The following is a 24,589-nucleotide window of genomic DNA, read 5'->3' as shown; positions in this document are numbered from 1 at the left end:
GAACAGGACGGCCACACCGGCCGGCCCATCCTGAGTAAGCTCGCTACTTTGTTAGAATTGTAGAGCAATAGTGAACCGTGAAATAGTTATTCGGTCCCATGAGGAATGAGATAATTTTTTTTTTTGACAAGGGTACTGGACATGCCATGTATTGCAATTTAACTATAACAAAAATTACTTACCTTATATCTACAAGCATTTACAAATTTACAGGTCTAGATTGAAGAAGATGGGATAGTTCTGGCCTTATAGTAGGATCCATGGCTACGAGAATACACGGCAATGGTCACGCACACACGGGCTGTAAATTGTGATGTCACCGGGAATTCTCACCCCACTCCGCATTTTATTTAAACTTGTAGGAACACGGCGTACACTTGCTTAACTCATACACAAATTTTAAAATAATCGAGATTTTCCGAGTTATAGTGTTTTATTGTTATTATAATGAAGATTTATATTGTTGTTGTTGTTCTGGTCTCCCGTCCTGAGACTGGTTTGATGCAGCTCTCCATGCTACTCTGTCCTGTGCAAGCTTCTTCATCTCCCAGTACCTACTGCAACCTACATCCTTCTGAATCTGTATAGTGTATTCATCGCTTGGTCTCCCTCTACGATTTTTATCCTCCACGCTGCCCTTCAATACTAAACTGGTGATCCCTTGATGCCGCAGAACATTTCTATCAACCAATCCCTTCTTCTAATCAAGTAGTGCCACAAACTTCTCCCCAATCCTATTCAATACTTCCTCATTAGTTATGTGATACACTCCTGGAAATGGAAAAAAAGAACACATTGACAACGGTGTGTCAGACCCACCATACTTGCTCCGGACACTGCGAGAGGGCTGTACAAGCAATGATCACACGCACAGCACAGCGGACACACCAGGAACCGCGGTGTTGGCCGTCGAATGGCGTTAGCTGCGCAGCATTTGTGCACCGCCGCCGTCAGTGTCAGCCAGTTTCCCGTGGCATACGGAGCTCCATCGCAGTCTTTAACACTGGTAGCATGTCGCGACAGCGTGGACGTGAACCGTATGTGCAGTTGACGGACTTTGAGCGAGGGTGTATAGTGGGTATGCGGGAGGCCGGGTGGACGTACCGCCGAATTGCTCAACATGTGGGGCGTGAGGTCTCCACAGTATATCGATGTTGTCGCCAGTTGTCGGCGGAAGGTGCACGTGCCCGTCGACCTGGGACCGGACCGCAGCGACGCACGGATGCACGCCAAGACCGTAGGATCCTACGCAGTGCCGTAGGGGACCGCACCGCCACTTCCCAGCAAATTAGGGACACTGTTGCTCCTGGGGTATCGGCGAGGACCATTCGCAACCGTCTCCATGAAGCTGGGCTACGGTCCCGCACACCGTTAGGCCGTCTTCCGCTCACGCCCCAACATCGTGCAGCCCACCTCCAGTGGTGTCGCGACAAGCGTGAATGGAGGGACGAATGGAGACGTGTCGTCTTCAGCGATGAGAGTCGCTTCTGCCTTGGTGCCAATGATGGTCGTATGCGTGTTTGGCGCCTTGCAGATGAGCGCCACAATCAGGACTGCATACGACCGAGGCACACAGGGCCAACACCCGGCATCATGGTGTGGAGAGCGATCTCCTACAATGGCCGTACACCTCTGGTGATCGTTGAGGGGACACTGAATAGTGCACGGTACATCCAAACCGTTATCGAACCCATCGTTCTACCATTCCTAGACCGGCAAGGGAACTTGCTGTTCCAACAGCACAATGCACGTCCGCATGTATCCCGTGCCACCCAACGTGCTCTAGAAGGTGTAAGTCAACTACCCTGGCCAGCAAGATCTCCGGATCTGTCCCCCATTGAGCATGTTTGGGACTGGATGAAGCGTCGTCTCACGCGGTCTGCACGTCTAGGACGAACGCTGGTCCAACTGAGGCGCCAGGTGGAAATGGCATGGCAAGCCGTTCCACAGGACTACATCCAGCATCTCTACTATCTTCTCCATGGGAGAATAGCAGCCTGCATTGCTGCGAAAGGTGGATATACACTGTACTAGTGCCGACATTGTGCATGCTCTGTTGGCTGTGTCTATGTGCCTGTGGTTTTGTCAGTGTGATCATGTGATGTATCTGACCCCAGGAATGTGTCAATAAAGTTTCCCCTTCCTGGGACAATGAATTCACGGTGTTCTTATTTCAATTTCCAGGAGTGTATATCCATCTAGTCTTCAGCATTCTTCTGTAGCACCACATTTCGAAAGCTTCTATTCTCTTCTTGTCCAAACTATTTATCGTCCATGTTTCACTTCCATACATGGCTACACTCCATACAAATACATTCAGAAACGACTTCCTGACATTTAAATCTATTCTCGATGTTAACAAATTTTCTTCTTCAGAAACGCTTTCCTCCCCATTGCCAGTCTGCATTTTATATCCTCTATACTTCGACCACATCAGTTATTTTGCTCCCCAAGTAGCAGAACTACTTTACTACTTTAAGTGTCTCATTTCCTAAGCTAATTCCCTCAGCATCACCCGACTGAATTCGACTACACTCCATTATCCTTGTTTTGCTTTTGTTAATGCTCATCTTATATCCTCCTTTCAAGACACTATCCATTCCAGTCAACTGCTCTTCCAAGTCGTTTGCTGCCCCTGAAAGAATTACAATGTCATCGGTGAACCTTAAAGTGTTTATTTCTTCTCCATGGATTTTAATACCTACTCCGAATTTTTCTTTTGTTTCCTTTACTGCTTGCTCAATATACAGATTGAACAACATCGGGGAGAGGCTACATCACTGTCTCACTCCCTTCCCAACCATGTTTCCCTTTCATGTCCCTCGACTCTCATAACTGCCTTCTGCTTTCTGTACATATTGTACATAGCTTTTCGCTCCCTGTATTTTACCCCTGCCACCTTCAGAATTTCAAAGTGAGTATTCCAGTCAACATTGTCAAAAGCTTTCTCTAAGTCTACAAATGCTAGGAACATAGGTTTGCCTTTCCTTAATCTAGCTTCTAAGATAAGTCGTAGGGGCAGTATTGCATCACGTGTTCCAACATTTCTACTGAATCCAAACTGATCTTCCCCGAGGTCGGCTTCTACTAGTTTTTCCATTCGTCTGTAAAGAATCCGTGTTAGTATTTTGCAGCTGTGACGTATTAAACTGATAGCTCGGTAATTTTCACATCTGTCAACACCTGCTCTCTTTGGGATTGGAATTATTATATTCTTCTTGAAGTCTGAGGGTATTTCGCCTGTCTCATATATCTTGCTCACCAGATGGTGGAGTTTTGTCAGGACTGGCTCTGCCAAGGCTGTCAGTAGTTCTAATGGAATGTTGTCTACTCCCGGGGCCTTGTTTCGACTCAGGTCTTTCAGTGCTCTGTGAAACTCTTCACGTAGTATCGTATCTCCTATTTCATCTTCATCTACATCCTCTTCCATTTCCGTAATATTGTCCTCAACTACATCTCCCTTGTATAGACCCTCTACATACTCCTTCCACCTTTCTGCTTTCCTTTCTTTGCTTAGAACCGGGTTTCCATCTGAGCTCTTGATATTCATACAAGTGGTTCTCTTTTCTCCAAAGGTCTCTTTAGTTTTCCTGTAGGCAGTATCTATCTTTCCCCTTGTGAGATAAGCCTCTACATCCTTACATTTGTCCTCTAGCCATCCCTGCTTAGCCATTTTGCACTTTCTGTCGATCTTATTTTTGAGACGTTTGTTCCTTTTTGCCTGCTTCATTTACTGCATTTTTATATTTTTTCCTTTCATTATTTAAATTCCATATTTCTTCTGTTACCCAAGGATTTATACTAGCCCTCGTCTTTTTACCTACTTGATCCTCTACTGCCTTCACTACTTCATCTCTCAAAGCTACCCATTCTTCTTCTACTGTATTTCTTTACCCCATTCCTGTCAATTGTTCCCTTATGTTCTCCCTGAAACTCTGTACAACCTCGGGTTCTTTCAGTTTATCCAGGCCCCATTTCCTTAAATTCCCACCTTTTTGCAGTTTCTTCAGTTTTAATCTATAGTTCATAACCAATAGATTGTGTTCAGAGTCCACATCTGCCTCTGGAAATGTCTTACAATTTAAAACCTGGTTCCTAAATCTCTGTCTTACCATTATATAATCTGATACCTTCTAGTATTTCCATGATTATTCCATGTATACAACCTTCTTTTATGATTCTTGAACCAAGTGTTAGGTATGATTAGGTTGTGCTCTGTTTAAAATTCTACCAGGCGGCTTCATCTTTCGTTTCTTACCGCCAATCCACATTCACCTACTACGTTTCCTTCTCTCCCTTTTCCCACTGACGAATTCCAGTCACCCACGACTATTAAATTTTCATCTCCCTTCACTATCTGAATAATTTCTTTTATTTCATCATACATTTATTCAATTTATTCGTCATCTGCAGAGCTTGTTGGCATATAAACTTGTACTACTGTGGTAGGCGTGGGCTTCTTTTCTATCTTCACTAATTCCCACTATATCTAACTTTAACCTATCCATTTCTGTTTTTAAATTTTCGAACCTACGTGCCCGTTTAAGGGATCTGACATTCCACGCTCCGATCCATAGAACGCCAGTTTTCTGTCTCCTGATAATGACATTCTCTCGAGTAGTCCCCGCCCGGAGATCCGAATGAGGGACTATTTTACCTCCGGAATATTTTAACCATGAGGACGCCATCATCATTTAACCATACAGTAGAGCTGCATGCCCTAGGGAAAAATTACGGCCGTTGTTTCCCTTTGCTTTCAGCCGTTCGCAGTACCAGCACAGCAAGGCCGTTTTGGTTAGTGTTACAAGGCCAGATCAGTCAGTCATCCAGACTGTTTCCCCTGCAACTACTGCAAAGGCTGTTGCCCCTCTTCAGGAACCACACGTTTGTGTGGCCTCTCAACAAATACCCCTCCGTTGTGGTTGCACCTACGGTACGGCTATCTGTATCGCAGAGGCACGCAAGCCTCCCCACCAACGGCAAGGTCCATGGTTCATGGAGGTAGGAGATTTATATTAATTAGACTATTCTTCTATAGACGATGAAAAGTTAATGTAAAGCTTCCGAAGGGCGGCAACCTCTTTCACCATCCCGGACGTCACGGTTTACTTTTCTGTGGGAAGAGGCTCACACAAACGTAGACCACATAGACCTGTAGTAGCGATATCATTTTAAACTCTTAACTGTATTAACAGATTTTCTATTCTGGAAAATTATAATACAACTGTTTTCATTTTTTCAGTTTTTGACTTTGTCCGCTCTCAGTTCACTTACTACCTTTCAATTTTTTTTTACTTGTTGACAGCTTTATTTTGATGAAAGGGCGCGTTCTTATGAAGCATATTGCAACAAAATTCTCCATCCAGGAATAGTACGCATTTATGATGCCCCTTAACCTTATGAAAACTTTTAGTTTAGATTTCTCTCGCATTGACGCGGAATTTTTGAAATCGTCTTTACATTTTCAAAGCGAATCGCGCAAATCTTCCGGTTGACTTCATTAAAGATCTTCTTGAAATTGTTTGAAGGCAGTTCTTTTCTGAAATATTTACTTGATCAGTTAGTTTAGCATAGAAATGTGCTAACTGGGGGTGTTTGCTTTTTACTCTATGAGTAACATATCCTACAATCATGTCTAAGAGCGCAACATTTTTCTTCACACCTGGAACATTTTCCTCTTCGCAGTCAGTGCAATTCTCAAAGAATTCTGCCAGGTCTGAAACAATCTCTTCAACTTCCTTGCTGTCGCAATCACTTTCTTGCAGATAAGTATTGCTTCTGAGAAGTAACAGTCGTCTCTCGAGTTTCCACTAATATATTAGCACTTATAGTGTCATTTTATTTATTCTTGCATACACTATGTGACAAGATTTCTCTCGCATTTACGACAGTGTTTGTTTTCACGGTTAACTTTCTGTCTAGTAGTAATTTCTTCATTAGTTGGTAGTATATACACCTGCAAAATATGTTATACTTCTTTACGGCAGCATCGTTTTTCGGCCACAATATTTCTCTCATTACTAGGCTCATTACTACACCCTAAATCAGCACCGCAAGAAGCCAGAGTTAGAGTGGTAACAGCATCGTGTTCAACCTACGTTTTGAAGAAATTTTCAGCAATTCATTTTTCAATTTTTTTTCATGATCCGAATCAGTAAAACGTATTGAACAAACACGAGTATTTTCAGCTGTAAAGCATCTGAAGATTTACAGGCATTTATCTATTTCCATTTCGTCTCATTACTTTTAGGGAATATATGAAACTTAATTCCTGAGTTGCTTACAGGTCTGCTGTGGTTAGTACAACTACCGATTGTGCTGAAAACCATTATTTTCACTTACAAACTTACTCTAAAAAATTCCTCAGTCACCGATACGGGGTAACTCAGTACTTAGTCACCAACCACTAATAAAATTTCACACTGCCGCAAACAACTTTGTTTTCGCTCATAAACACAATTACAACACAGTATTATATTGAAATTGCGAGCTACTGAGCGTTGGTTAGGTTCACTCTGACGTCAGCGGCACTGTTTGCTATTCCGCATACACCTTGTGATCTCTTCCGCATATTCTAGTACCCATGATGGGAACCAACCATGACTTGGCCTATAGTAATTGAGGGGAAACAACGGAGAACCTAAATCACGACGTGAAACAATAAATAGCACCGTTAGATGTGCGTCTGTAGTTATTATTTAACTGCGACCACTTTCGGTGGTCCACTACCATCACCATGCCACTCTATGATAATGGTGGTCTTATAACCGACGGTAATCGACGCCATAAAATGATTAAAAGCATAAGCTTCCGCAAACCCTCTCTGCAGTGCAGCCCATAAAAGCCAATTCGTTTTTGGGTCATTTAATATTAAATAAGGACTGCGTGTCAGACGTTTATTGATTTCAAAGGTTTCCAAAAGATTAAGCTGCTGATCTTAATTTTCTGGGTGGGAAATATGAGATTATGGCTTGTAGTTGTGGCCCTCATTTCCTATAAATCACTTCACATTCATGTTGGTATAGTAACGGTCAATAGTGTTTCGGCTATTTACTTCTCTATTACTTTTGCAGCAAAGCCACTGCTGCGCCGATAGTGATCTTGACATCATCAGTGTTCCGCTTCGTGTTCTGATCGGCGATCACCCGTGTTGCAGGACTCGCTCTACACGCTGATCATGGTGGACCCCGACGTCCCGGGCCACGGGCCGGGCAGATTCTGGCTGCACTGGATCGTCGCTAACATCCCGGTCAGTAGGATCTTCACTCCGTCAACATCCTGCCGCGTCGCGGCCTGTTATTGTCAGTCTTACTGCTCTGTAAATAGAAGCTGGCCCTGATAAGGCACCACTAAGTGGTTTGAACTGGTGCACAGTTTGTTCCCGATGTGGCAAGCCAGATGTGTGACTAGCGCGCTGGTCATTCTGCAATCTCTTCAAGAAAGTGACCGATGTCCTTGAGCAACACGACGACAGCTCATACGACTGTCGTAGATTAGATAGCAAGACTTTAACTACGAAGACCGAGCAGAAAACAACAAGCAGTTCTCAACAAATTGGAACAAATAAGCCCTCGGTTAGAAATATTAAGTCAAAATTGACCAGGTTTCGACGCTACTATGAGCGTCGCCTTCAGAATTAGACTAACTGTACTAAAACATTAGGTATATATAGTACATTAATAAAATTAAAGTTTGTACTGACGGGAAAAGATGCAGTACTTACAAGTCACATATTAAAAAATCTTAGAAAGTGGGCACCTCAGTCTCGTTGCAACTCTTGTTGACAATACGAGCAGCCCTTAGCGGCCCGCCATCTTACAACTGTTCAAGACGTCGCCTTTCCGGCTCAGATTTTTTAATATGTGACTTGTAAGTACTGCATCTTTTCCAGTCAGTACAAACTCTAATTTTATTAATGTACTATATGTACCTAATATGTTTTAGAACAGTTAGTCTAATTCTGAAGACGACGCTCATAGTAGCGTCGAAACCTGGTCAATTTTGACTTAATATTTGTGACCGAGGGCTTATTTGTTCCAATACAATTCTGATACGGTCACTGAACCTTAGCTGCTATGTTCAAAGTTTTCATTTTTATTGTGTTTTGTGTTGCGCAAATAATGTCAACGGTTCGTGAGAAGCACTTATTAAATTGTAGCTTTTACTAACTACGTGGTTTTGTATCTGATGATCGTACATATAAACAGAGAATGTAATGTTCTTGCTCGGCCGTATTTGTAGAAAGATCTTTGGAGAAAATAAATTCTATGTCCCCACTCCCAGGACGGATTCAGCGCCTAACTCAACATCTGAAAATGTTAAATGTATGAACAACAGTGACTTGATAACTAAGCTGAAATATTGTTTGTTGTTGGTATTGTTATTTTTGTTTTTACTTTAATCGTTAGTTTGTTTTGCAGACCACTAATTTTTTCGTTGTACAGCCTGTTGTTCGAAACAAAATCGTTTTGTCAGAGAATCCGTAATAATTCCGCTATATAGGAAGATTACACAAAACTGCAAACCAAAGAATCTAAAAGATTAGTATATACTTATAGAGGTTTTCAATTCACTCAGGATTTATTGTTGCAACAGTGGATACGGAGTACATGAAATGATTTCGTTAGCAGATCAATAGCACAAGCGCCTATGAGGTGTCAAGTATCAGTCTATGCTGAATCAGTCAACATTATTATGTGGTGTACCCTTCTCTGTTGGCAAAGGGGGCGCTGACTCTGGCATCGAATCGAACATACAGATGAAGAACACTGTCCCGGGATAGGCCTACGTTATGCCACACCTGCTGGCCCTGTCCACATAGATGTATAAGAGTAATTGTTGGTTGACGAGTGGCACAAGTCACTTCTCGTCCCATCGTGTCCCACACGAGTTCGATTAGAGACAAGTCCGGAGATCGTGCTGCACATCTTGCACAGCACGGTGAGTTTCACGCTTAGTGTGTTGGTGAGGATTATCCTGTGAGAACAAGATGTAAACTCCTTGTTGTGAAAACGACAAAAGAATGGGTCTAACAACACTATGCACTTACAGAGGGCTGGTTAACGTCCATTCCAGAAACACAAAAGGTGAACGAGAGTTACAGCTTATCGCACCACAGATTATAAGGCTTGGGGTGGGGCCATTTCTCTTGGACGAATGCACTCTACGAGACAGCGCTCACCCGGTCTGAATTGTACAAGCAAACAACCATCGCCTGCAAAATCTGCTTTTATCGCTGAAGACCGCGGCATGTCATTACATCTTTCAAGTGAACCTCTGACGGCACTAGTCGAATCGTGCCCGTCGATGATGTGTCATGAGTGGAAGACAGGCTAGAGTTGTGCGTGCCTGTAGTCTCATTGCTAACAATCAGTTCGCAACAATTAGTGTTGACATGTTTGGGCTCAGAAGCCCTCTTTTCTGTGCTATGGTAGCTGTACGATCTGCCACAGCTGATCTTATAATACGACGATCCTGGCGGACGTCTCTGTTACGTGGACTTCCAGAACCCCGTCTATGGGCATGACAATTTTCACGGGACCACTGATAACAGCATCGTTGCACAACTGACGCAACACGTGTAACTTGTTCGGCAATTCTCCTCCAAAGGACCATCCTGCCACTCGGAAAGCCACAAAAAATGGTTCAAATGGTTGTGAGCACTATGGGACTTAACTTCTAAGGTCATCAGTGCCACAGAGTTTAGAACTACTTAAACCTAACTAACCGTTGCACAACTGACGCAACACGTATAACTTGTGCGGCAATTCTCCTCCAAAGGACCATCCTGCCACTCGGAAAGCCACAAAAAATGGTTCAAATGGTTGTGAGCACTATGGGACTTAACTTCTAAGGTCATCAGTGCCACAGAGTTTAGAACTACTTAAACCTAACTAACCTAAGGGCATCACACACATCCATGCCCGAGGCAGGATTCGAACCTACAACCACAGCAGTCGCGCAGTTTCAGACTCTAGCAATTAGAACCGCTCGGCCACCCCGGCCGGAGGAATGCCACAATTTGACCCCTTTTTAGTTACGGTCAGTTAGCTGTAAGAAGGGCGAGTGCGGCTCTGTGGCATGGTTGCCTGCTTGCTTCACATGTTTGTTGCACCTCACTGAGTCTTCTGGCCATGAACATTTACTGTTAAAGGATGGACACAGATGGCATTCTGGTATTGCATCTACTATCACTCAGGTGGCATATGCCGTCATCAAATAGAAATAGACGTCTTTTTCCCAAGTGTGCTAATTTCTTTTTTCGACAATGTATATGTTGTCTCCCGACTGAGGAAAAGATTAAAAAAGACGCCGGAGTATGTATACCATGTGTTTGGATTGCTGGTGCAAAAATCAAATGTCAAGTTCATGAGGTACTATGTGAAGCTACTAAATTATTTGAAACTTCCTGGCAGATTAAAACTGTGTGCCAGACCGAGACTCGAACTCAAGACCTCTGTCTTTCGCGGCCAGGTGCTTTACGCACAGTTTTAATCTGCCAGGAAGGTTCATATGAGCGCGCACTCAGCCGCGGAGTAAAACCTTCGTTCCACTAAATTCTCTATCCGCAACGAGAAGTAACGATCCACCTCGGTGTCCTGTTATGTGTCTGCAAATATTGCCACTTCAAGCTCATACTACATGCTTCGCCTGTCACTAATTTCGTGGTATTTGTTGGAGGGGTATGTAATCCGTCCTTGTAGGACTAACAGCTCTTACGTCAAAGCCTGTAATTATTCCCAGACATACCTTTGCTATATATAAAAGTAGTGCTACTGTCTACACTTTTGTGTAATAGTTAAATGCCCCTTTTGGAAGTTTCTTCCAGCTTCCAAAACAGTTTATCGCTTGTAACGAAGGCACTAGTCGTATCACCGAATCGAACTGTGAGACACCGTCGCCATAACTCAGATAGTTATTTGTATGTTCCATTGACCTTATTTGCCATGTCTTGCTATGATGTAGAATGTCTCATATGATTTATAAGTTCCAGTACGTTTAACTTAATTGTGTGATTTGGATTGTTATGCACAATGAACTAATTTATGTTTATTAATTTCGGCATACACTTACACACTGCCTGCCAAAAAAGTGAGCACTAAGAAGACATGGTCTAATGTCATTGTAACTTCGTAAACATACACATTAATGGCGGATATGTAAATGATTACAGTTGCAGTTCTCTGTGACAGGTAGAACGCCCACTAGAATGCATTAATGTTGTTAATGTTTAGTGTTGTTATCAGGCCTGGTGGAGCATATAAGGGACGTGAACAATCAGTTGTTGAGTAGTCACTGTCAAGGACACGGAAATGCCGTGTACTCGTGTGAGATAGCTTTGTCAGCACCTGAGAGTTTGAGAGTGGCTTCATTGTGGGTCTCCATTTGGCTGGCTGATCGAATCGTGTACATACAGATTTGTGGTGCGTTCGGGTGTGACAGTGCCTCGATCATAGACTGCATGGGAACGTAAGGTCAGACGTAATAGTCGCTATGGTTTCAGTCTACAACCTGTAATCACCAGAAGGGAGAATCACCGTACTGTGCACAAAGTATGTCTTCGCCTACCACCCGAGAACAGATAATTGACTCCCAGCAACATTCTGTGCCTTCTAGGACTACCAGTAGGGAACGGGATAGGTAGTTACCGTCTCATGAGCAGGCTGCTGTTAAGACCACAAACTTCAGTCCGGAACCGCGCTGCTGCTACGGTCGCAGGTTCGAATCCTGTCTCGGGCATGGATGTGTGTGATGTCCTTAGGTTAGTTAGGTTTACGTAGTTCTAAGTTCTAGGGGACAGATGACCTCATATGTTAAGTCCCATTGTGCTCAGAGCCATTTGAACCATTCAAGACCACAAAAGAAACGGCTGGGTTAGAGTGGTGCTCTGGCTGGGAAGCATTTACTGCTAATGAATGGCGTCGCATTGTGTTCAGCGGTGAATCTAGGTTCTGCGTGATGCAGATGGCGATCGTCGGCGAGATGACTGCGACCTAAGCAGAGACACCATTCTTCCAATGTTTTGGAGATGCATAGCGGTTTTTCTCATGGTATGGGGATCCATCGGAAATGACTTCATATCACGGGTCACCGTGTTTGCAGGAATTCTGACGATACAGCGGTCAAGGACATCCTACTTCCTCCTGTGATATCTATCCCTCACGCGACAGCACTCATTCACACATGGCTACACTACGAGCTATCTGCATGGTGAGGTACTCCCGTGGCAAACAGAATCGCCGCATCTGCCCCCACAGAACATGTGGAGGATCATCTCGAAATCAACTCCATAGGAGTATTCAGGATATTGACGACCATTTACAACAATTGTGGCCAGTTTTCCTCATGAGGACATTATGACACCCTCTCCAATCAAATCAGTGCATTCATCCAGACCATAAGTCGTGCAATGTCATACTGGTAAGTGGCCAAATACTGAAAACTTCTTTGTAAATGGACTCTATTTTGTAATCGCGGCAATAACATCACGTATCCTTTCAATCAATGAAGTTTCATTCATTTTCTTCCTGCCATTCTGCGTGATTCGCTTTTTAGTGAGACAGTGTATTTACAATTAGAATGAATGTATGGGTAGAAACAGTTGCGGTGAAGTCTGTGCTTATTGTCCGCAAGCGTCTTTAGGTTATTAGAATTCTGTTGCATATCTTTTTACACGATAATTAGCTTATACATTTTCCAGTATCAGGTTAAGTTATTAACAGTGAAGCTCATTTTTGTTCCATGTATTTTGTTTATCCATGTCCGCCTGCTTAGCTGTGTGGTAACATGCTCGTCTCCCATGCAAGCGGGCCCGGGTTCGATTCCCGGCCGGGTTAGAAATTTTCTCCGTTCGGGGGTGGGTGTTATGTTGTCCTCATCATGATTTCATCCTCAACACTGGCACGCAAGTCGCCCAATAAAGCGTCCAATGAAATAAGACTTGCACTTACCCGAATAGGGGCCTCCTGCCCAACGATGCGATACGCTCACTTTTTATTTATTTATCCATTCCAAATTCTAACCAGTCGTAATGGCAAAATTCACAAGTTAATCATTCTATTGTGAAACCGTTGCTAGGTCTAGTGGATCATGTAGTTGACTTCAAGAAGTGTGGGGATTTTATCTTCATTCCATGTTCATGATCAATACTTAGTACCTAAGTATAGGTCCACCTCACACTATTATCTCTGCTATTAACGAAAGAAAATACAGTACGTTAAGTAAGCTTAAGCTAACATTTTTTTGCTCCAAAATCGCCTTTACAGCCAGAGCCACGGTTGCTAAACTGAAACATGTAAGAAGGTACATAACACATCGTTTACAGTCCATGTTCTTTTCAGTACTCATGTTTTATTTCATGTTTTACCGTTATTGATAAAAAATTATGTTATTGCCTTATAATATCGGTTTCCTTTTATGGACAGTTTTAGAGCCAAGAAAAATGAAGGTTGAGACTCTAAACACTTCCGATTAAATTCCGTCAATTGTTGATAACCGCATAGCAGCCAGAGTTCTAATTTTATGTGGCAGCAATCTAATAGATAAGTGCTAATAGAGCTTAAATTTTTCGGGAGTCATTTCTAACCTGAATGCTGCTGCTCAATAATGTTAACCAATGTCAAGGTATCTTATAATATTTGAGCTATGTATTCTGGTTATACACAATGTGAGGCAGAAACTACTTTCGTGTTACGCATCTAGTCACGGTTAAGAAAACAGAACACACGTAAATTCTTTTGTACTCCACCGCACGCTGTAACAATAATTAGCACACGCAGTCCTCACTACAATGCAGTGTGGGATTTTCGGCACCTCACAAACTTGTTGAATCCTGGGCAGTAACATCACCTATCCATATACTGTTCTATTGAGTTTCAACCCGCTGCGGTGAGCACACTTTCAGCTGAAACGGCATCACGGGATACTTTTCCTGGTCATTTCAACCACGATATGCCCAATGACCGCCGGCTACGGGCAGATTACTATCACATTCACTCACCTAGGACGCATGGTACTTGACAATCGAATCTGTCTGCCATCGACCTGTGTGAGACAAAATGTGTTTATATCTGAGTGAATCGTCATGCCGGCCTGGGTGGCCGAGCGGTTCTAGGCACTACAGTCTGGAACCGCGCGATCGCTACGGTCGCAGGTTCGAATCTTGCCTCGGGTATGGGTGTGTGTGATATCCTTAGGTTAGTTAAGTTTACGTAGTTCTAAGTTCTAGGGGACTGATGACCTCAGATGTTAAAGTCCCATAGTGCTCAGAGCCATCTGAACCATCTGAATGGTCGTGGATCCACTACAGACTGGAGTTCGGTTTGTTACTAATTTCCCGAAAAATATGCCAGGAAATTGTATTTCTTAAAAAATTCACAATCATTTAAGAGTATACGTCTGTACTTGCAAAAATGTCTTATCTCACAATATTACAGTAAGGAGTACACAAACAGCACCATCAGCAATTATTTTTCTCCCTCTCCCTTCTGTAATTACCAGTACGCTTGTTACTAAATGTGAAGACCACGTTTATAAATAAGAAGTTCTGGATTAAAAATTACATGATTATATTACAGTAGTTGCTTTTTTGTTAAATAAACTCGCTGGTAGGAAGCTATGATCTGGGAGTAGTAAAGTGCTGAGTGAAAATAAAATAATATTAGAAGTAAATTTATTTATTTATTTACCCCTAAGGGCGATTTTTAACTATAGAAGCAAGTGATACTACTTCACCCCAGAGACTAAGTCTGAAAACAAAACGTTAGGGTCTGAGAAATATCCAAAATTTATGAAAATTAGCTGATACAGGAAATTATACACACGTCTGTCAAGCCGGCAGGATAGAGCGTAGACAGTAGCATTGGTAAATACCAAAATTTGTTTTAAAAATTTCCATACACAGCTGATAAGGTAAGTAAAACAATGTTATCCAACTCGTTTGGAGATTCAGGGAAAGCAGTAATGTGAATTAACGTACCCCTCTGTGAGCAGATTCTTGTGAAAAATAAAATAGACCCCGAATAGGATCAATTAGTATTAAAATTTTACATATCCGGCTGTGAAGCAGCCAAAATGAGTTGCTATTTGATGAGCATATAAAACAATGTACACGTCTGTGAAGCAGGCTTTAACACCAACAAACTCAATAACATAAAAAGCCGATTTTACAATAAAACTGACGGACGAAATTGTATATTTACTTACAGAACTGTTAAAGAACTAATGAGAAATGTCTGTATCAGTAGTAGACATAATCATAGTCACAAGACAATTTAAACTAATGTATGCGTATGTGAAGCAGACTTTTGATTTTTGACTTTACACATATGGTTGTGAAGCAGCACTTTGCAGTAATATACATAATCACATGAAGCGGAAAATTTAACAAGTACACTTCTGTGCTGCAGACTCAGGGTTTAACCAAGTACATTAACGAGCGACGAAATCGCAGGCAAGCGAAGGGTCTGAATGATAAAAATTAGATAATTATGAAACAGCTCAATTTCGACCGAAGCGCCAAAAAGTTTAATGACATATTCTAAGACGTATACACACAACAAAACTTAAATCACACAGCTACTGAATATATCAGAAGCATGAGGATATTCAAATGAGTACATTAGCCTGTCAGTAGATATCAAAAGAAGATAAATATTAAGAGGCACTTAAATACAGGAGACAACACACACTTAAATTTTAATAATAATTGAACACATAAGCCTGCTGAAACTGATGGGCTTTTACCATTACATGAGTATTTTTCTCAGATTCTTATCGCCAGGCTGCTGATTCACACAAAGGCATCGGCCAGACGCGGCCAGTAGAAGACCCGAACAGTTTACCGTCAAAATAACAAACAACAAGGCCAGTAGAACGACCTGAATCACCTTAACGTCCAAATAAAAAACCAACATGGCCAACAGAATGACCCGAATCAGTTTAATGCCAGAACAGCAAACATGTGAAGGGGATGACTTATCTGATGACATGATAGAAACAGAAACAGAAGTCAAAGGAAGAGATAGAGGATTCTGTATTAAAATCAAAATTTAAAAGAGCTTTGGAAGTATTAAGATCGAATGAGGCAGAAGGTATTGGTGATACTCCATCAGAATTATTGGAAGAAGTGGCAACAAAACGGCTATTCGTGTTGGTATGTAGACTGTATGAGTCTGGTGGTGTATCACCTGACTTTCGGAAAAATATCATCCACACATTTCAGACGTCTGCAAGAGTCGACAAGTGCGACAATATCTAACAATGAGCTTAATAGCTCATGCATCCAAGTTCCTTACAAGAATAATCCACAGAAGCATAGAAAAGAAAACTGAGTATGTGTTAGGTGATGATCTGTTTGCCCTTAAGAAAGGTAAAGAGTCAATTCTGACGTCGTGGCTGAAGAAAAATAGACACGTTCATATAATTTGTCGACCTGGAAAAAGCGTTCGACAATGTCAAATGGTTCAAGATGTTTGAAATTCTGAGAAAACGCGGGTGAAGTATAGGGAAAGACGAGTAATGTACAATATGGACAAGAACGAAGGGGGAACAGTAAGAGTGGAAGACGAGGAACGAAGTGCTTGGATTAAAAAGAGTGTTAGACAGGGATGTAGTCTTTCGTCCTTACAGTTTAATCCATACATCGAAAAAGCATTGATGGAAATAAAAGGAAGTTACAAGAGTTGAATTACAATTCAAGGTGAACGGATATCAATGATAAGATTCGCTGATGGCGTTGTTATGCTCAGCGAAAGTCAAGTAGAGTTACAGGATATGCTGAATAGTATGATCAGTCTAATGAGTACAGAATATGGATTGGGAGTAAATCAAAGAAAGACGAAAATATTGAAGAGTAGCAGAAATGAGAACAGTGACAAACTTAACATCAGGACTGCGGATCACGAAGTCGATAAAGTTAAGGCATTCTGCTACCTAGGCAGCAAAATAGCCCGTGATAGACGGGGCATGGAGGACATAAAAAGAAGACTAGCACCGCAAAAACGACATTCCCGGTCAAGATAAGTCTGCTCGTATCAAACACAGTCCTTAATTTGATGCACAGCATTGTATGGTGGTGGAACATGTGCTGTAGGAAAACCAGAATTCAAGAGAATCGAAGCAGTTGAGACGTGGTGCTACTGAAGGATGTTGAAAATTAGGTGACTGGTAAGGTAAGGAATGAGGAGATTCTCCTGAGAATCGGCAATGAAAGGAATATAGCGAAAACAGTGACTAGAAGAAGGGACAAGATGCTGTTAAGACATCAGGGAATAACTTTCGTGGTTTTAAAGGGAGCTGTAGATGGTAAAAACTGTAGAGGAAAACAAATCAGAACACATCCAGCAAATAATTGGGACGTAAGTTGCAAATGCTATTCTAAGATGAAGAGGCTGGCTAGCACAGGGGAGGAATTAGTGGCGGGTCGCATCAGATCAGTCAGAAGATTGAATCAGACAGCTTTTATTGTCCAGTTGATTGAAAGCTCGCTATAGTGGAAACAAAAGTTGCTTTCTTCCCAGCATCGAATGGGAATTGGTTTCAATATTACTGATGGACTCGTCCTGGCGTTCATCATGACCCGTTTCGGCAAAAATAGAATATTTAAAGAGAGCACTCAGATAGGATATGAACCTCTCTTTTCGCAAACATAAAACTCTGGCCCCAGTATCACTGCTTATATGTGGCAAAGAGAATCATTTCAACTTTTTGGAGTGAAATATTTCTGGTTGATAGCGTACTAGAATCACAGAAAATATCCACTTTCTTGCCAGCTCCTCTTGCACAAATGTTTTCCGTTATTTAAATATAAAACATGTCTCTTCCTGATTATAAATAACTGTTTATAATAATATTAAGTTAGAAACTGAAGTAATGTTGAGATGAAATTTTCACTGAAATATTTTTCGTTTTTCAGGGTGGCGATTTTGCTTCTGGAATATTCGACTCTGCCAACATCATAGCAGGTAAGAAATGAATAATGATAACCTAGAGTTTTAACTCGCTTATCTGATGCTCAGAAAAATGACAGTTAATGACTTGAAATTTTGATCCTCAATCCGTAAAATAGGCATTTTATTAACTGTGGCTTTTAATTACTTAGGAAATAATACCAGCACAAGAAAATAAAATTTTTCCTCGTCTCAGTAACTAAACATATTAGAGAAACAATTAAAATTACGTAAAACAGCAAAGCCTCGGGGAAGATTGCGTAACAGCTGTACTGGTCACGAACATGGACTTTAAAAGATTTGCAAATGTTTTTTGAAGAGATGTAGAAATCACAAGAGTACAGAAAAATGGGCAGTCGACCTAATAACTCATCACTGTACGAAATGTGACTAAAAAGATGTCCAGTACTACCGAAGAATATCTCTCTTACAACTTGAGTATTTAATGTACTTTCAATAACTCTACTGAACAGAACTGAAGGAAAAGAACCCTCTCATTCGACAACCAAAGAAATATCAAGGAAGGTTTTAAAAAAGGTAGAACCGCTATTCAATTTGCATTTATAATCCGTTACAGACTACTTTAAGTCTAAAGGCGCAGCTATAACATTTGTACACATCAAGAGCATATTTGACTCTGTTGACAAGCAAACTCTGTGCAAAGTAATCCGACAATTTTGTGTTAATACTCTTACAGACAATCTTAAAAGTAACGTTTGTGTGCGTAATTTCAAAAATTCTTCCAATGCGAATTAGAAAAAGTAGTAAGAATTTGGAATGAAAAAGTAAAAGAATATCAGTAAAACTGGGAAGGAAGAAATAGTGCATTGAAAATATGATTGCACACGATTTTGCTGTAGTATCTGAAAATCCTTTGGATACAGAACAACAATTTAATGTCTTGAAACAATCGGTCACTAGAGGAGGTTCAAAAATGGCTCTGAGCACTATGGGACTTCACTTCTGAGGTCATCAGTCCCCTAGAACTTAGAACTACTTAAACCTAACTAACCTAAGGACATCACACACAACCATGCCCGATGCAGGATTCGAACCTGCGACCGTAGCGGTCGCGCGGTTCCAGACTGTAGTGCCTAGAACCGCCACTAGAGGAGGTTTAACAGTTCTTACAGCGGAAACCAGTTCATCACCATCGTAAAAAACGCATCAAAATTTTTCTGGTCAGATATGAAGAGCAACAAAAAATGAAAAGGACATATGGAATAACAAAAAATTTCACAATGAAGAGTGCATATCATGAGATGTAAAAGTACGAGCGTTGGAACTTAAATAGTGGCAACTATTTATTCACAACCGATACAAAAATTGTTACATGTTTGCACCTGTTACTGTCCTTCAAAGTAGTCACCAACGTTGTGTAGAACCTGTTGCCAGCGATGTGGAAGGCACAGTATACCGTTAGCAGAGCCTGTTCTGTTGATGGTTCGAATGGAGAGGTCTACTGCCTGTCGAATCTCTGGAACAGTTCTGAAGCGAATGCCACGAAGTGGTTGCTTCATCTTTGGAATCAAATCAGAGTCATAAGGACTTAAGTCCGGAGAGTATGGTGGATGGTACAGTACTTTCCAGCATGGACGTGTGTGATGTCCTTAGGTTAGTTAAGTTTAAGTAGTTCTAAGTTCTAGGAGACTGACGACCACAGATGTTAAGTCTCATAGTGCTCAGAGCCATTTGAACCATTTGAACAGTACTTTCCAGTTCCATCGACCTAGCAGAGCAGCCACAGCTTGGGCTGTATGCACCCGCGCATTGTCGTGCAAAATGATGGGTGGCTTGTGCAGAAAGTGTCGCCGCTCCTTTCGCAAAGCTGGTTCTAGGTGATGCTCCAAAAATGAACAGTAATACGACTGAAGTCCTTGTGACTTTGATTTGATTCCGAAGATGAAGGAACCATTTCGTGGCATTCGCTTCAGAACTGTTCCAGAGATTCGACAGGCAGTAGACCGCTCCATTGGCACCATCAACAGAACAGGCTCTGCTAACGGTATACTACGCCTTCCACATCGCTGGCAACGGGTTCCACACAACATTGGTGACTACTTTGAATGACAGTAACAGGTGCAAACATGTAACTCTTTTGTATCGGTTGTGAATAAATAGTTGACACTTTTTATGTTCCAGCCCTCGTAATACACTAAAACACTGTAACGCAACCAGAATGCCTTTACGCAAGTGAATGCCTAGCACTGAACTGTTAATTAGACAAACCAGAAACATTTAAGAGAAGTATCATAAAAAAAATTCTAAATGCAATAATAAGCAACTAAGACTGTAAATTAGAAATCAGTGATGAAAACTATGAAAATATAGAAAAAGTACCAGAAACGTTAAGAAAAGAAAGACTGATGTTTTTGGGTCATTTATTCTGGATGAATGAAAATAGTATGACAAAATACATCTTCATGTATCTTTAAGAAAAGAAATTTAAAACTAGCTGGATCCAAGAGAAATGCACAACATGAAAGCGGAAGAAGCACGAGAAAGATATTTTTCAGGAAGAAAAATGTTAAATTGAAAAGATTCTAAAGCAGAAGCACTAAGATAACAGGTGTGAGGTAATCTGAAGAAAGTGGAAAGAACTATGATTAAAGGTAGAAAAAATTACTGTATTTAGCACCTGCCTGTTAAGCGAGCAACCATTTTTTATATAAACCCAAACATACTTTAGCAGCTTTTTGCCCATAGCAGTGGGTTCTCTTTATTCAATTCCCTGTACGTTTTAAGTGACAATTTTTCTGACGTAATTAGGCCTAAAACAGCTTTTATTTGTTGTTCTTACTATCTAAATTTTTGTTGTATTGCTGGGTTGTGTAAGAATCTCTGTAAATTTTTGTTTATTGGTAGCTTCTCATCTGCATTTAAATGATGGCACTGTGGGTTTAGTTGACGAATTAAGAAATTACAGTATCTATAGAAGTAATTTTGCTGAGTGAAAATATTTCGCGACTATATCTTGCAACTGTTTACAGCTAATTTCAATATATCAGTTTTCATCTGTTGTTAAGATGAACAGGAACACGCAATGCATGAATCTGCAGAGCTTCACTCGCAAGTAACTCTTCTTAAGTTCACCAAACACCGCGTTTATGTTGCTTCTTTCTGCCCAGTCCCTGTTGATGTTGACTTGTTCTTGTATCAGCTTGGCACCAAATTTGAACTTTATTTACTTTCCTTCTCCCTCCGCCCCTCTCTCCCCCTGTATGTGTGTGTGTGTGTGTGTGTGTGTGTGTGTGTGAGTGTGTGTGTGTGTGTGTGTGAGAGAGAGAGAGAGAGAGAGAGAGAGAGAGAGAGAGAGAGAGAGAGCGTGCGCATGTATGTGTGTTTATCTGTTTGTGTCGTCTTTTGTTAGTTTACGATTTAGGCTGTGGCTGTATTTTTAGTAGTTGTAAATCTGTTTCTATTTTAGTTGTGTAATGGTTATGGACTATTAAGTGGTCAGTAAATCTCCTATGGGAGCACTCACTTCTGAGAACTAATAGGTGTTCTGAATATCTTGTTTTAAAGTTGTTACTTGTTTTCCCTATGTATACTGACAATAGTTTCATGTAAATTCGCTTACACCCTCTCTGTTGAATTGATCTGTAGGTGTTTCCTTGTGTTCTGAGATGTCATGTTTTCTTTTACCCTAAATAAGATCTCTGATTATTAAAATGTTGGCTATTGTGTGAAATATTTTATTATTGTAGAAGAGTTATTGTCATTTTGCTTTTATGTGTGGGTGCTTCACTGTTGTATCTTGTGGGTGGCCATTGTCTCTATGTTGTGTTCGTCTGTGTTGTGTCGAAAACTCATTTGTGTATGTTGTATGTTCATTCCATTTTAGTTTACATAGTTTTTGGTTTCGTTTCTCTATCATATCTGTATCGTAACCATTTTCCTTTGCTATTTGTTTTATTGAATTAAGCTTCTGTATGTAGTTATGTTTGTTTTGGTTAGTTCTGTTTAATTTGTGGAGCATGGATGATTTTATCGTCTGTGGATTGTTCTGCTTGTGCTTGTAGGTTTATTGTGGAGCATGGATGATTTCATCGTCTGTGGATTGTTCTGCTTGTGCTTGTAGGTTTATTGTATATTGCGAAATAAAGTGTGCTGATTTTTCTTTATATCATGAGATCGACAAAATGTAGTGCATTGTCTGTTCTGTTTTTAATGTGAAATGAATGTTTGTGTGTAAACTGTTTCCTTCATTATTAAAGTGTTTTATGTGTGTATGTGGTTTGTCACTCAGGTATATTATGCCATCAACATAACATTACCAGTATATAATTACGAATTGTTTTGTTTTGCTTTATTATGTGGTTCATGAATATGTTGGCTAAGAGGCCACTAATCGGTGATCCCATTGTCTGTTCTTGACATTGGGAATAAAATTATTTATTAAACATCAACTGATTTTATGCTATTATAGTTCTTAGTGTGGTTGGTATTTCCTTAATGTGTGTGTGTGTGTGTGGGTGTGTGTGTGTGTGGTGTATTGCTTTATTTTTTTAGTCCTTTTGTGATGATGTTGATCTTTTCGCTTGCTGGAATGCAAGTGTATATGAATGTGACATCAAACGATGTAAGGCTTGATGTATCTGGAAAGTCTATACTCTTGAATCTCTGTACTAAATCCTTTAATTTTTCCAGGTTCCTACTGTTTTCAGAAATGTGTGTTTTCTTTAGTAATGTGTGCGTGTGCTGGGTTAGGTGATAAGACAGAGCATTTCTGAAGGTAATGACTGGTCTTCTGGGGATATTTTGTTTGTGCACATTCGGTGAGGAATTTAGAGTAGATGCTTTTGGATTTTTGTATGCTATTATTTTTATGTGGACCTTTGTGAACGTATTGTTGATGTTTTTCAGTGTTGGCTAAATGTTTCCCTGGTGCCTTGTACTTAGTCATTGGTAAATTTGATGATATTGTCGTGCTTCAGAAATTCAAAGACACAAAGGTGCCGAACCATATTTCGATTTATAGAAAAAACACATTTGTTTCCAAAGTAGGCTGATCTTAAATCCAGTACTTCCGTGTGCTGTCATGGTTATTTCCCAACCAAATAATACACTACAGAATACTGGATAAAAAGAGCAAATAATAAATTACTGAAACTGTCTCGTAATCGCTAGTTTCTAAAATGGAAGTTAATCACAAGTTCTTTTAATTCATCAGACAGTGTCACAGAGCTTCCTAAGTGAAAAGCGGTTAGGGAAAGACACCTGCTATCTCGAAAATATCTACTGAGAAATCAACTAACAAAGTGTTTTCAGTAAGAAACTGTGGTAAAGCCTTCAAAGTCCTAAATACCATTTCCATAGGAATAGTGGACATAATATTAAGTAACAATAGCTTCCATAGAGGTGTATAAGCTGTTTTGATTGCTATGCTATATTCGCAATACTCGCAAATGAAGCGTGTCGAGAAATTTAAAGGTAAATCCTTAACAGATGGTTCATTACTAATCTTGCACTGTTACATAAGTGAATCTGCGGAGTATAGAAATACTATAAATGTCGCGGTAGAAAATCTGCAGGGGAGTTTTAAAAATATCCATCTGTAAAGTAGCGAAACGGAAATTTTGCACCAAGAATAATATACTACACCGATGCAGACGATCTCACAGAAAATGAGAGCCTTGCCTACAGCCAGGCAGTCAACAAACCAACGAGCTGAAGTGCCAAAGCCATAAGAAGTAGAAAATTTCCAATTTTTAAAATAGTCTTCTACGGTACGAAAGATTCGCGTACCAGGAATAAAAAGACATAAAAATTATTGAAAGCAATACACTGTCTAATCGATACTGAAGAAAAATGCAGTACAGTCAGTGCAGAAAGCACTCAACCACGCTAAATGTAGAGTCGTAGACGGAAGTTCAACTTTCTAAAACATGTCTGACATTTAACTGATAAATTTACCCACTCCATACGGTCGAAGGGCTTTACAAATAAAACTAAAGCACTTTGTGTGATATGAACTTGAGGCTAATCAATTGAAGCACAAGATGGTAACATCACAGACTAGGTAAACTATCGGATCAAAAGTATTTGGACGTCTCTATGTAACACAGAACTGATTGCTGTACGTCACGAGAAGTGGACCCGCCAACATAAAGGAAATCTCGAAGGCAGACTTGAACCGTCATCTTAGCGAATGCGAATACAGTGTTTTAACCAATGCGCCAATCCACCGCCCGAATGAACTGAAGCAGGGAGTATTATGTTGTCAGTAAATAAGCAGTTGTAGCAGTGTGGGTCAAATAGGAGACCTCAGAGTCTTCCAACCTGGACTAGACGTTGAATGTCACCTGAGTAACAAACCCATTAGGGGTATTTTAACCCTTCTACAGCTGCCCAAGTCAGGGAAAGGGAAACTACAGGTTAATTTGGAAGACCAACCACGTTTCATTCGTGGCGAATCTTTACGTCATTGAGAGGTGAAAGCTCGATCAAAGGGAGACAAGAAAAGTCATTAGTCTTACCACGATTCAATCCCACGACCTTTCCGTTTGCAGGCGTGCTCTTTGCCACTAGTACACTATGCCTCTAATGAAAGGTCATTGAAGGTCATTTGTAAATGCATATATGCATTCCCTTCACGTGTTTAACCCAAGTATTACGCACACTTATGCGATCGCCAATGC

At 40.8% G+C, this 24,589-nt stretch overlaps 1 protein-coding gene across 1 annotated transcript in view; it reads left to right on the top strand.

Moving 5' to 3' along the window:
* Positions 1-24,589, top strand: part of LOC126285346 (protein D2-like) — an 81,562-nt gene that overhangs the window by 39,853 nt on the left and 17,120 nt on the right. The window contains exons 2-3 of the mRNA XM_049984699.1: positions 7,157-7,249; positions 17,915-17,963. Of these exons, the coding sequence (XP_049840656.1) occupies positions 7,157-7,249; positions 17,915-17,963 (142 nt within the window). The remainder of the gene's footprint in view (positions 1-7,156; positions 7,250-17,914; positions 17,964-24,589) is intronic.

The sequence above is a fragment of the Schistocerca gregaria genome, chromosome 1, assembly GCF_023897955.1.
Source record: "Schistocerca gregaria isolate iqSchGreg1 chromosome 1, iqSchGreg1.2, whole genome shotgun sequence".
Lineage (NCBI taxonomy): Eukaryota > Metazoa > Arthropoda > Insecta > Orthoptera > Acrididae > Schistocerca > Schistocerca gregaria.
This window is presented reverse-complemented; position numbering and strand designations above follow the sequence as displayed.